This window comes from Elephas maximus, chromosome 4 (genome assembly GCF_024166365.1).
Source record: "Elephas maximus indicus isolate mEleMax1 chromosome 4, mEleMax1 primary haplotype, whole genome shotgun sequence".
NCBI classification, from domain to species: Eukaryota; Metazoa; Chordata; class Mammalia; order Proboscidea; family Elephantidae; genus Elephas; species Elephas maximus.
The window spans coordinates 119,896,761-119,911,639 of record NC_064822.1 but is presented as its reverse complement, the minus strand read 5'-3'; the positions used below and the strand labels follow the sequence as shown (position 1 = coordinate 119,911,639).

Sequence of the window (14,879 nt, the reverse complement as noted above, 5' to 3'; positions counted from 1 at the left end):
TGGCATGACCTTTTGTTCCTTTATACTTCATCCTTTCACTTTCTGTTCCTCCTGCCTGCAATGTGAATACGATGGGTGAAGGTGCAGCCAAAACCAAACCAAACTTGTTGCCATCCAGTCAATTGCGACTCATAGAGACCCTATAGGATGGAGTAGAACTGTCCTATAGGGTTTCCAAGGCTATAATCTTCACAGAAACACGCTGCCACCTCTTTCTCCTGCTGAGCAGCTGCTAGGTTTGAACAGCTGAACTTTAGGTTAGCAGCCCAAAGCTTAACCACTGCACCACCAGTGCTCTTTGAAGGTGCAGCATTCATGAAAGCCAGTGTGCTAAGGCTGACAGAGTAGAAAATCAGAAAGATGCTTGATGTCTGAGAACATCACACCATACCTACACAAGCTCTGGGCAGGCTACTTCTTTATTTCTAGGTTTAGAGAAAAAAAGTAACTTATTTGCACAAGCTGCTGAAATTGGGTTCTCTGTAATTCCGAATGCATTCCTAATTGATGCAGCAGTAAGTGCCTCAAATATGTTAATGTGGTTAGCTGATATTAATACAACAGTACTATGATACATAAGGAGTTCCTGGGGGGTGCAAATGGTTAATGAGCTTGGCTGTTAACCTAAAGGTTGGCAGTTCAAGTCCACCCCGAAGCACCTTGAAATAGAGGCCTGATGATCTATTTCAGAAAAATCACAGCCATTGAAAACCCTATGGTGCACAGTTCTACTCTGAAACGGATTTTATCGCCATGTTTCAGAATTGATCCCAGGACAACTGGTTTTACGATATACATCTTATTTATTTGCAAACATAAATTATTTGTGAAATACTTTGATAGCACGGATTATATTAAATAATGGGATATTAGGAAATTCCATATATATTTTATTGAAACGAGTTAATGGCTTCATGAGGTAAAATTACATTCGAAAGGGAGGATCGTATAATAGATAATATCTATTGCTTATTATCAGGCAGAATTCTAAATGCTTTACATTTAATATTCCATTCAGTTCTCACAATTCAACTAGTTTGTATGAAATCAAATGTAAATCTATGGTACTTAATATTTCTTCAACTGTCTTTGTTGCATATATCTCATTTTTCTCAAGAGATTCTCCAAACTTCACATTGTAAAAAATTTTGTATCTAACGATACGTAGTTAATTGCGCTCAAGACAGGACTGTGTCAAGAAAGTTTGGTAACTGGTGAGATCAGCACAAAGTTAATACCCACTTGCCACCTATTATCATGGCAGAGCCCTGGTGCCACAGTGGTTAAGTACTTGGCTGCTAACCAAAACGTCGTCGGCAGTCAGAATCCACCAGTCGCTCAGCTGGAGAAAGATGTGCCAGTCTGCTTCCGTAAAGATTTACAGCCTTGGAAACCCTATGGTGCAGCTCTACTCTGTTCCATAGGGTTGTTATGAATCAGCATTGACTCAAGGACAAGTTCTTATCATGCCAACAATTTTCACATTGATACTCCCGGAGCCATTTCCTTTTGTTATTATTCCAAAAATGTAGTTTTAATCACTAACTTGAAATAAAAACTCTGACAAATCTTCATGGCAAAAATGAGAATGTTGGGCAATGTCCTTGAATTAAAAACAATGATTAGAAGATGAGATCCATTAAAAAGGCAAAAAAAAAAAAAAAAAAGAGCAGACATCAGGAGTGGGTTGTTATTTTTGGCTATGTCCGACTTCTATTGACATTAGTCAGTTATACACATTAAGACAAAAGAAGTGCCCTTAGATGTGGGCTGATGTCAGGAGTTATGTTTGTTGTTTTCATTAGTAACGCAGCATTTAATGTGGAACTGACGCCAGGGCACCTAAAACAACAAGCAACAACAACAAAAGCAGTATAGACTGCATTTCAAAAATTTAACACGAACTTTTATTTTGTCCTTTTGATTTTAATTTAATAAGCCACACAGGTATTTTATTACATACCATATAAATATATATGCATTTAATTTCTAAGAAACAGCATAATCCTGCATTACAAAATAGTAATAAGAAACAATTAAAATATAGTAATAATAGAGTACAAAGAAACATACTGTGTTAAATGGTATAATTTTATCGGTCCCCTCCCCCCCTCCAAAAAAGAAGACAAAATTTGAGCTGACAGAAGCACTTATGATCAAGGTAAATATTGGAAAATAAGTAGCACCTTTGGTCATTAAGTTGATTATCAAAATTTATTTCCAGGAAGCCTAAATAATTTCTGATTTTCTAAAGAAGATAAACTAGCTTAATATGTACACGGGAATGGGTTAATATGTACCATGAAGTTTAGCTTTTTCATATTTCAGGATTTGCATACAATATTTGAATGACAAAAATGAAATCATCAAAACAGAGCATCAATTTTAAGATAAAGAAAAGCTGTAGGTAGGTGTTTTCTATATCTGACTTGGAAAATTAGCTGAAGAATTCCCCTAATATGCACTCAGTCTACATCATAGAATACTATAGTGCTTGTTTAAGAATCTAGATCCGTTAACTCATTTCAATAGCTAAGCAATTATTTTGTACCTGGCATGTTGCAGGGCATTAAAGTTGCTGTTATAACCAAGGTAACAAACACCCTTGTCACAAGGAGCTCACAGTCTAGTAAGAGAGAGATGAATTTCAAAATATATTCAAAACTGTAAGTAAAATATGTACGGCTACAGAGGAATCCAATATTTTGCTTCATATTTGTTAGGTAGTGATACTTAGAAACCGCCAGGAGAGAGATTTTCTAAAACATTGTTGGTATAACACTGTAATGTAATATAAAGGAAAATCAAGCTGTAAGTGATTCAGTGCTTACAAATGAACTAGGAACATACTGAACTGAATACAATTTAAAAATGATCAACATAATATATCCCTGATTTAAATACATTTGCATTATATTTAGTCAAACAACAAATGATGCATTTGTATGAAAATGCCAGTTCTTTCATTTTCAGTTAATTTTTCCACATTTTTTATGCCAAATTGCAGAAATAACAAGTATTCCTCAAGATCAAATCAGAATGTTAAGAACATTCACCTGTAAAAAGGCAAAAATAAAAGGATTCCTATTTATGTTTTTAAAATTGACAGGTATTTAGATGAGCTATTTTATATTTTATTAATTTAAAAAATGAGATATATACAGTTATAATTTAGGTCACATAGAAACCCTGACTGGATAATCTTAGGTATCGAGCAAAACTATCCTCCTCCTTTCAACTATCGCGGTAACCTTAACTGACAGACCATGTGAGAATACGATTATTTGTTCAGTGCTGTCATTGCCATAGCTGTAGAACAAACAAATCAACTATACTTTGGTTTTTTCACTTAAAAATCATAGAAATACAGCCTTAGCTATAATTCACACTTAAAAAAAAAAAAATTCCACAGTTAAGCCTAAATTCTATCCCTAAAGCATTTTTTGCTAAAGTTAGCCAGAAGTGGCTAACTTGTAAAAAGATGACTTCTATCTTTTTTTTTTATCAACCTTATAAGCAACAATTTATTATTTATAACTTTACCCCCCAAAATCTTACTTTTTCAAAAACATTTTCCCCAATTTAATAATGGGACGTGATGAGAAAGAAATATCTGCTGAAGGAATAAAACTAGTGAATAAAATGTTTCAAAAAATTCCTCAAAATGGAAAGTTATTCATTCTAGAAAATACTTAATCAAGACACTGGTTTAAAAGGATTGTTTTTAAATAAAAAGTTCCAAATCAAATATCAGTGATCTTGACAAATATTTGGAAACACTATGCTCTTCCAACTCCAATAGAGGAACTTCTATAGCTGACTCATATCTGATTATGTGCTTTCTCATTTTTATCATTAAGAAAAGCCGTCTGATATTTAGTTGATGCGCTCACTGCAGTAGCTGAAGCTTGGTCTCCGTCAGACTGACGATGCAAACTTAATATACGGATGAAAGTTCAGTGAACCTAACCAGGCACATCACTGCTGCAGACACATTCAGGGCCCTATTCATTAAGATTTTTTACTGTGACACACCAATCTATCAAAATGCTTAATTAAGTTTTTAGAGTAAACATCGTTGGTGAACCAGGCAAATGCTGAGTCCAGATTACTGCTTAAACACTTTTATAGGGTAAATTCCTAGTAGCAATTATTCCTTCCCTACATAAAAGGATCTTTTATGTAGACATGACATTATTTTTTTCCTGGAAGTACATCAAAAGGGAAAGATCTAGAAAGAATATCCATTTAGAAGATGGCATGGAGGTTGATGGTATTTCTAAGATAAAAGAAGCTCTGGCTTTGGTATTGCCAAGACACACTTGTTGTGGAGTTTAGCAGTGTGTAAAGGAGTGAAATTACCATCAAAAAAGCAAGAGATTTTGAGATAGACCTGACTGTAGTAACAATTTTATTAACTTATATTCAGATTCTTAGATCTAGAAATATTGTATGAGTGTTCTCCCCAAGGTTACACTAATGGTTATTTAATAATTAAACATTATTGTGCGTTCTGCGCTCTACTTTTAGGTAACAAATAAATGAAGGCTGCTTCTAAAATAAAACAGGCAAAAAAATAAGTAATGGAATACAGACAAATGAATTCAATAAACACAATATTGGGAAGTATGTTTTTAATGACTTTGATATTGCTATAACAACATATATTGTGCAATATCATTCATTCCATTTGTTAATATCTTCCCTGATTTCCCAGAATTATCTGCTGTGGCAATCAGGTTATTTATGGATCGATTTTATTTTCCAAACTTATTTTATGCTTAGCACAAAGTGCTTAATGTATTGAGGATTCGGGAAATTTTGTTAAGTGAATACTTAACAAATCATTCCTAGTGACATGAATATTAAAGATTAAAAAGTATACATATCTTGCATATAATTCAGTGTTTCAATGTCTAGACAAGAAAGTGAGCTTCCACTGAGTTCCCGAGAGATCACTCTATTCAGATTTTTGTAGAACCGGATTATATTTCTCAAGAAAAATAATACAGTTATATATATGTATGTTTTGTTATGGCAACAATTTGCACAATTTATCCACTCAGTATATAGTGCACATGTACTTAATATATGAGATTAGGCTAGTGCAATTTTTTCCATGGAAAATAGAAAAACTGAGAAAATTTTACTTTCCTTATTCCATTTAATTAGCAGGTACATATGAGAAGTAGATCCCACTTTGTATTTCTGGAAATATCTTTGAGTGGGTTATAAGGTGAAAACAGGCAAATATTCTCTAAATTAAGGTTCACAAACATTCTTTAAAAATAAAATTTTTTTTTTTTTTAGCTAAGTGTAATTCAGTCTGAAGAAATGTATTCATTCTGGATATAAAAAATTTATCAAGTAGGGTTAGAACATGTATTTCCAGAAAAATTTATTCATTCTATAAAGTTTGCTGTTAAGAATTAAAAAAAAAAAAAATTTTTTTTTTTTTTTTTAATGGGATGGTTGATAAAGTGCCATGGAGAAAAAAGTGGATTAGGAGTCAAAAGACCTGGGTTCTATTTCCAATCCTGCATTTACTTCAGAGGACGAGTACATGTTTAAGCAAAGCCCTTAACTCTTTTAGTTTTATTCTGTAAAAATGAGGATATCCAACAAACTTAGAAGGTTGGGAGGGTGAAATTAATTATTAAATATTCCTTTTGATATATAAATATAGCACAAAATATAACTAAAAATCCACTTATATTTAATGTTCAGAAATAAATATCCATGTGAATGATCTCACACTGAAATAAATATTTCAGTTCACACGTCCTTTCTCACAAAATCTAGAAATACTGAGAGTGCAGGTGATAGAAAAATAAAGTTAATTGAATAGCATACCCAAAACTTGTACTTCTTCAGTGAACAAGCTATATAAAATGGATATAACTGAAATAAACTTAGATGCATTAAAAAAAGAAGAAGAAGAAGAATGAAAGGCTTACAGTGAGAAGAATGTTTTAAAATCCCACCCTGAAATTCATGTGAAGTAAGAATCCTATTCTTTTGTTCACCTGAACAGGATACTTTTTTAACCAGCTTACACCTTAATACAATGTTGAGTACCAGTATTTTCACAGAGTTTCTCTAGCTTATTTTGCCATATCTGAGTTTAAAACAAAGAAACAAAAAAGCATTTTTACCACGAGAAGAGAAAAAAAAAACGCTGAAATGGTAATGAATTTATGATCATTGAGAAACTGCCTACAGAAATATTCCTGAATATTACTTACCTTATTAACAATTAAAGATGAAGACTGAAAATACGAAGCTCATCCAAATAGGGTGTCAATAAATGTTTCAAATAAACAAAAACTTTAGAATAAAAATGCCCCTAATTAGATGAAAAAATGCTAAAGAAGTTGAGCCACACATTGTGAAAAACAGAAAAAGGGAAATAATTAAAAAATAATAATTATAGGAAAAAAAAAAAAGGAAGAGAGTAAAGCAGCAGGGGATTAGGATAAGAGAAATACTTTGGTCTAAAATATTTCCTTAAGCTCCAAATTTCTTTTTGCAATATTCATTTCCTCTTAAGACAGAGGTTTTAAAATAATCATTCTTGCTATAACAATTCTTTCATGAAAAGCACATAGGTGAAATAAAGTAAAGGAAAACCATAAGACTACAAGAAACCAGATCGTAGGATCATGTAAAGAGCTAAAATCTATAGCATGTACAAAAAATTGATAGCACAGCTATAAAAAATGAAGTGAGTTTGGCAAATTATCCATTTTTTAATGAGTCAATAAAGAGGGGTTATGATTTTTATCATGCAAAAATTGTAATTAGTACTTTTATGTAACTATAACTACAATGACTACAGAAAAATTGGACCTCAGGTTTTAATTGCATTCTTCACCCATGAGATCATTCACATGGATATGTAGAAATCAAAACCTAAAAAAAAAGTGAAGTGAGTAAAATCAATATTTTTAGTTTTTAACTCAGTAGTTTTGATGCCATTTGGTATTGTCAACTGTTATGGTATAAAAACTGATTGGTAGGATGTATCAGTAATTTTACTGCATTGAAAGAGCCAAAGATGATATGTGATGGTGCTATGATTTGGTTGTAGCTTTGTTTCTCAAAGTTGTAAGGCACTTTAAGAAAATTAGAAACATCCAAGATACTAAGTGCCAAAGACTAGAAGGTTATTTTCTTTTCTTTAGATTCTTTAAAATCACTTTCAATTATATATTTATCATGCATAAAGAAGACTCGTATTAACACAAAATATTGTAGAACATGAGCACCTTCCTCATCCAGGAAACCTCAAGCCTACAGACCACACGAGTTCCCTTTTTCCTTTTTTGTGATGATGAGTGGCCATGGTCAAAAGTGTATCCTGTTGGCTCCAGGAATATGGCCATTTCTGTATATCACATATAAGACCAGATGCAGCATGGATGACTTTGTGAAGAATACAGTGCAGTGTAAGAGTATAAGGTGAAACAGAGGTAAAGAGAACAATATTCTAAGGACTTCAGTCGAGGGGGAGAGGACAAAAGCAATGGCACTCATTTCCACAGAACAGGTGGAGAGAAACCAGAGGTATAATAGGGATGTTTAGGGAACATGACAAATGAGATAGAATGTAGGGATCGGTTGTATTAAATGATGAAAATAAATACATACCGTGTAGATGAACAAAGCAGTTTCTAGGTGGTGCAAGCAGTTAAGTGCTTGGCTACTAGCCAAAAGGTTGGCATTTCAAACCCACACAGAGATGCCTAAGAAGAAAAGCGTGGTGATCTCCTTCTGAAAGACCACAGCCATTAAGAACCCTATGGAGTGCACTACTACACTGAAACACATGAGGTTGCCATGAGCAGAATCAACTTAAAGGCAGTTGGTTTATTTTTTTAGATGAACCCAATCATTCGCATCCGTGGTATTTTATTTTGTTGCTCAGGATAATCCTATAAATTAGATGATCACTAAAATTCTAAATATAATGTTTCATAAACCAAAATCAAACCCACTGCCATCGAATCAATCCCAACTCCTAACAACCCTACAGGACGGAGCAGAACTGCCCCATAGGGTTTTCAATAAGTGGCTGGTGTATTCAAACGGCCGACATTTTGGTTAGCAGCCTGAGCTCTTGACCACTGCGCCACCACAGCTCCAATGTTTCATAGTAAGTTTTTTTTTTTTAAATTTTTGAGTTATAATAAACAGCAACCAATATGGGAAATGTTTATTCATAAAGAAATAACATTTTCCTTTTAAAGTCAAACTCAGGAAAAACATATTATGCCTGAGTCATGTAAATATGTCAGTATTTTTATGTGAAAAAAAAGTCACATTAAAACAATTATGGTTACTACCATTATTTGGGATAATTTGCATTGGATAGAAAAGCAGGCAATTTAAAATTACAAATTCAAGTCATAGCAAATTCACCCTACAATAAACACTAAATACAGCACAAATCACAAATAAACCTATTGGCTTATCACATAGGGTTTAAATTTTTGTACCTGTATTCTACCTTTCCTTCTGTGGGTTCTATTGGGAGGCAGCATGGTTGTGAACACCCTAGGGGTTCTTTTTGATTTTAGACAAACCTGAGTTTTAGCTCTAGTTCTGTCACGTACTGGGGCTTTAGCTTTGGGTAATTTGCTGAAGCTCTTTGTACACCTATTTTTTCTTTTGTTTTACTCATCTGTGTTATCAAGCTAATACTAATCTCTACCCATGGCTTTGGCTTGAGTATTAAAAGGCATTATGTAGACAAAATGCATGACCCATAAATATTATTTCCTTTCTTACTTTGTAATTAAAATTGAGCCTACTGATCATGATTTTTTGTTTTATTAAAAGTCTGCACTATTACACACATGAGGTTTATAAAAGATTTTTTGGATGGAAAATAAGTTTAACTGATCAAGGGTATCTCTACATATTTATATGATTACATAAAAACTTACTACATTTATATTATATGCTTTTGTGGTATTTTTTCTGTATTCTCAATTGTCATGTTATATAGCCAGAGAAGGATGAGTATAAGATACTTTAGGTTTTTCAAATGCACACTGGAGTGCATCAAACCTAATTCTTTTTACTTATTTTCTAGTGTCCATGCGAGGCCCATGAACTAAGGTAGTTGGGACATGGTGCTAAAGAAGTGAAATTTACGGGTTATGTAATTCATACTGAGAAAACATCATTTCTTTCAAAGTGAAGTACAGTGGAGCCTGACCTACTGCTCTTAAATGTGTGTTGGTTAGACCGAGAAAAGATCAGGAAAGAGGGTGGGGATCGGTCAGGACATGTCTAGACCCAGTGCCCTAATCATAAATTAGTAAAAGCATATTTAAGGTTAAATGGTGGAAAATATGGTTATCACACATTCTAATGTATGGTTATGAACTTAATGTTTTGATACAAGTGGAAAAATATAAACTACTCAGTGATCATGAATTATTTTCATACACTGGTGCATAATAACCTTTCTTCTGCACACTTACATATTGAGGGGATGCAGTGTACTTGAGATTTTAGTGGCTTATACTAACTTTGGAGCGCTGGTGGCACAGTGGTTAAGAGCACGCCTGCCAACCAAAAGGTCAGCAGTTTGTATCAACCAGCAGCTCCTTGGAAACCCTATGGGGCAGTTTTACTCTGTCCTACAGGGTTGCTATGAGTCAAAATCGACTTGACGGCAACAGGTTTTATATTAACTTTGCTTAGTATCTTGAGCTTCTAAAACCTGTCATTCCCTAGGGGAGAAAACATGCTCACCACTAAGCGTTGCAAACACAGAAGCCAACTGTCTTTCCTCCTCCATTTATGTGACTATATTATAGTAAACGTTGTAGGATGGTATCTTTTTCTCAATCTTTGAAAAGTTCTGTCAAAACAACAAGTATTCTAGCAAGTTCAAGGGAGGGAAGAGGGAGAGACAGGGACAGGGAGACAGACGGAGAGAGAGAGAGACCAAACAAATGAAATAACTAATTTTACCCTGGAACAATTCTGTTAGGAGCCCTGGTTGCACAGTGGTTAAGCGCTCACCTGCTAACCAAAAGGTCGGCAGCTCAAACCCGCCAACTTCTCCTCAGGAGAAACATGTGGCAATTTCTTTCCAAGATTGTGGCCTTGGAAACCCTATGGGGCAGTTCTACTCTGTCCTACAGGTCACTATGAATTGGAATCGATGGCAATGGGTTTGGGTTTGGGGGAACAATTCTGGAACCTGTTTATAACACTGTTTCAAGTGTGTTCTGAATTAATTTTCAACATCTATGCAACGCAAGGGCATCATTATGTATGCATTCTTGCAACTTTGTGCCAACGGCTGCTAACCAAAAGGTCGTCAGTTAGAATTCACCAGATGCTCCTTGAAAACTCTATGGGGCAGTTCTACTCTGTCCTATAGGGTCACTATGAGTTGGAATCGACTCAATGGCAACAGGTTTGGTTTTTGGTTTTGTATTGCCAGGTGCCACTGTTTACATCTTATCATGTGGTTCAAATGTGCAATTTTACTTCCCTTTCTTTTTGTAACAATTTAATACAGTTGGTATTAGAAATGAAGAGTTAATGAAGACAACCAAAGAGTAACCGAACAAATGTGAAATGGTCTTCACCTGACAAGAAACTCATCAGTAAGTAAATATACCTCCTCCCATGGAGAAGGAAAAGGAAGCCTCCAGGCCACTGAAAGGCACCAAAGAGAATGACTCTACCAGCAGGTGATAAAAAGGCCTACAGCTCAGAATTAAAATCCCTTGATCATTACTTTGCCATTCATTTCCCCCTGAGATCTGATATCTCTATTAATTTAAATGAGTATGTCCAGAGAATTCAAGACAATTTTTTAAATGTTTGAAGTTTGAGAGGTACTACACAATCTATGATACTGCATTTCTTATGTCAAGTCAGACTTGAATAGAAACACACTAATAATATGAAAATAGCTAATTTAAGAATCATATACCTATCACACATTCCCTGATTTATTTACCTATAATATTGGCACATCTGTTTTACTTAACATTTGAAAACTACAAATACTTATTTACAAAAAAAAAGTTAAATGAAATATGTACTTTTATAGCCTCCTATATGAGTCATCTGCTTAAACCGTGCATAAATGCTTATGAATTTACAAGTCAAATCCTTAACTGTTGCAAAAGATTGGTATCTGAGTGCATTCTTATAGAAATGAGAATAGCACTTGCCTCTACTGCAAAAAAAAATAGCAAAAGGCGAATTCCCTTTGACATCTTAAGAGTAACATCACTTCAGTAATCAATCACTAAATGTTTTTTATTAATCACAATCTTAATTTAAACTTCAGATTTGTAACTGTAAATATTTCTAACTTTAGCTGTAATGCACAATTTCTTTCTTGTTTAAAAGTACTTTCTCACTGAAAATGATACTTATAGTTTTGTAAGTACATGACTGTGTATTCAAGAGGGATGCAGATTCCCAGATATTTTCACGTAGTTATGAAAATGAGAACAGCTAATTTAAACCAAAACCAAACCCCACAGCCGTTGAGTGGATTCCAACTCAGAGCAACCCTATAGCACAGAGTAGAACTGCCCCATACAGTTTCCAAGGCTGTAATCTTTACGGAAGCAGGCTGCCACATCTTTGTCCTGTGGCTGGTGGGTTTGAACCACTGACCTTTCAGTTAGCAGCAGAGTGCTTTAACCACTGCTCCGCCAGGGGTCCTGCAAACTTAACCTGGGCTTCAATAGGGCAAGCTTCTTGCTATCGTTTTACAAACTATACCTACATTTCCAAGTCTTAACAGTCTACATGGCTAAAAGCCTTCTTTAATAGTCCCCTCATTCATTTTTTTTTCATTCAGATACAGGCAGCAAGTCTTATCAGCAGAGGGCAGAATTTTCAAGTGCTGCCATCTCTATAATATGAGGCATTATCAGTGCTTGAATAAAAGGCCTGTTTGTGGTTTCTGGTTTTTGTGTTTGCACTCTGTGGAGGGCAGGGAGCTGACAGAGCTTCTGGGGATCATTAAAACTTCCTCCCACTGTTAATCAGCTACACTCAGACAGATTACTCCTAACAGTAACCTTCTGATCACCTCTATGTGTGTTGGGAAACATTAGAATTTAGTCTATTTGTATATGTGTAAACCAGGATTCCGGCTTATTCTACCTTGAGGTTTCAGTAGGACAGTGAGTCTAGGTGGAGGTTTGATTAAAAGAAATTCCCAGTTATTTCTTTCTGGATTACAAACTAAATTTGTTTTAAAATCAATGGACACAGCTCATTCATAGGAGTCATTTAGACTTTTAGCTTGATTTACATATTAGATAAGATTTCTGAAATTATTTCAAAGTTCTACTCACTAGCTCCAGGTACTAATGAACCCCCTCAAAGAATATCATGTGTGTGGATTAATGAAGGCTAAAAGTACTCAGAAACAATTGTTTAAAATGGAGGGTTTTTTTTCTTTTTCTTTTCTCTTTCAAATTTATTTTATATGTGCAAACACTTATTTTGAGTAGTCAGTTGCATTTCCTAATTAAGACCACCATTATTTTCACCCAAGTTCTTATCTTTAATATCCACACTGTAACCAGCAGATATAACACATTTCTTTAGTTGCCATGGGCTTTTTTACTTAAAAAAATTCCAAGACAATATTCTTTTTGAACATTTTTGTCCTTTGTTCTGCTGATACTCTGTGTGCATGTACACACAATTTGAGTATATACTTTAATACCAAAAAAAAAAAAAAAGAAATGTAGAGAGAATCGTCTTATGGAATTATACTTATTCTCTCTAACTAGCTAACTACTTAAACCAGAGGTTTAAGATTCAGATCTCTCTACATATGACCAAGCCTATCTGTCACTGGAAGACTTTAAAATTAGTACTTTAACCATAATACCCAGAGTCATGTATGGAAGTAAGTTAATTGCATGGCTTTCTTATATGCATACTCTCAAAATTTATCTTCCCAAGTAAATAAGTGTTAAATAATAAACACATTTAAAATTTGCTATTGAAGAACATCTCATCTCCTCCCTTAACTGTAACTCCTCATTTCAACTAAAAAACCTTTTCATACTTTGAAAAAAAAAAAATACTCCTAAGAAAAGTAAAAAACACTGAAATCAGAAATGTAATTCTTGTTAAATATTAGTTTCTCTTTCTGAGGGAGTAGCCTGTGCTCTTGGAATTATGACATCAACATCATGAGAATTAAATTTTTTCAAGGGTTCAGAGTCTTTGGACTCAAGTTTACGTAGTTTCTTCTTCTTTGCTTCTTCCAACTTCTTTTCCTTGTCAAGCAATCTATAGTTTATAGCATTGCCAATGAGCAACCACAGGCTTGAAAAGACCACAATAGCACCACAGGCCATGTACATGTTTTTGTATTCTCCAGTTTCGTCCACCAATTTACCTGAGAGACAAAGAACATAATAATAAAAAATGAAAAAATGTTCAAAAAAAGTCTTTGCCAGATACAATGTGTAACTATCTCTTATTTAGATTAACATTAAATGAGACTTTTAGCAAAGGCAAAGATATTCCAGATTTTGACTTCTACGTATGCATAGAAAGGCATGTGCAGGAATTTGCAGCATTATTTTTTTTCTTTTTATTACTAGTAGACTAAATTTATTAGATATTAGTTCTCCCAGTAAAAATATAATCAAGATATATTAGGTATATATGTGTTTGCATTTATATTCATAAAAATATACAGGTGTGAGGTATACTGTTCTACCCGTGGGAATCGCTTTACCCTTTCCATGCTCCTTTTTCTCTTCAATAAGAGAGAAAAGTTCCATTCTTTAGGAAGCACCCAGAGGCTCTTCTAAGATCCTGACAGTGACTAATATTTAATAAATACTTTATGCCCAGTACTGGACAAAGCACATTATAAGTAACATCTCATTTAATACTAACAAGAGTATTACAAGGTAGTTAGACCATGGATACATAGCCAGTGACTGGCAGAATATGGATTCAGCCAACATCTGTCTGAATCTCAGATTTTTAACAATTCTGTAAAATGGCTTCATTCAACCTCTTGGTTAAGGGCCATGCTGCTTTTTAGGCTAATCCCAGTTTAAGCTCGTTTGTTTGTTTTACTATATAAGTCGAAATTCTCAAAGTCAAACTAACCAGGAAGAAATTTTTCATTCCATTTGATAAAAGAGACCATATTGTTTATAAAGGCATCTAATTCTTAATGATAATTCTTGACAACAAAAGTTAGTGTACACAGGTCTATATTATCATGTGCATTCCAGGTCATTCCGATACAGACATCTCAAGCCAGTCTGTTTAGTCAGAATTCTGGTAAAATGGCTCACTTGCTACTTGCTAAATTATCTATTTGAACAAAAGTTTCCTGTTGTACATACGTAAATGGTATAATATGCTTATTTGAATAAGTATGACACATACATACACATAACAAAAATTACATAATTTAATTTTCCATTCTAAAAAGAGTCAAATATTTATATTCATATAACGGTCATTACATTTTTAAATAATTAAAAAAAAATTAGGTCCATGGATCCATCAGAGTTAATATCACTTTAGGCTGCAATATCAGCATACTCTCTAAATGTTGGGGAATTTTTTAGCATCATCAAAAACTGAAGTTTCAGCTCTTGTGAGTGGAGTAGAGAAAGTCTGGGCTGCAAAAAGTATAAAAGTAAAAATCACATATTCCCTATCTTTCACTGCTCCAATAATGAGAGTAGTAGCAGTAGCTGCAACTAACTGTGTAGGAATTAATAGCACCCACATCCATTCATTCCAAAACATTGTGTACCTATTATGTGCCAGGCATTTTCTAGCAATAATCAAATGTTTTAGAGAAGGGACTAAAGGTCAAGGAGTATCAGGGAGCA

The 14,879-nt window shown here is 34.1% G+C and overlaps 1 protein-coding gene across 14 annotated transcripts in view; it reads right to left on the bottom strand.

Annotated features, from left to right (window-relative positions):
• Positions 1-12,916: 12,916 nt before the first annotated feature.
• Positions 12,917-14,879, bottom strand: part of SLC16A7 (solute carrier family 16 member 7) — a 208,842-nt gene continuing 206,879 nt past the window's right edge. For all 14 annotated transcript variants that reach the window (XM_049883739.1, XM_049883742.1, XM_049883740.1 and 11 more), the window contains one exon: positions 12,917-13,411. In XM_049883739.1, the coding sequence (XP_049739696.1) occupies positions 13,140-13,411 (272 nt within the window). In that variant the 3' untranslated portion in view covers positions 12,917-13,139. The remainder of the gene's footprint in view (positions 13,412-14,879) is intronic.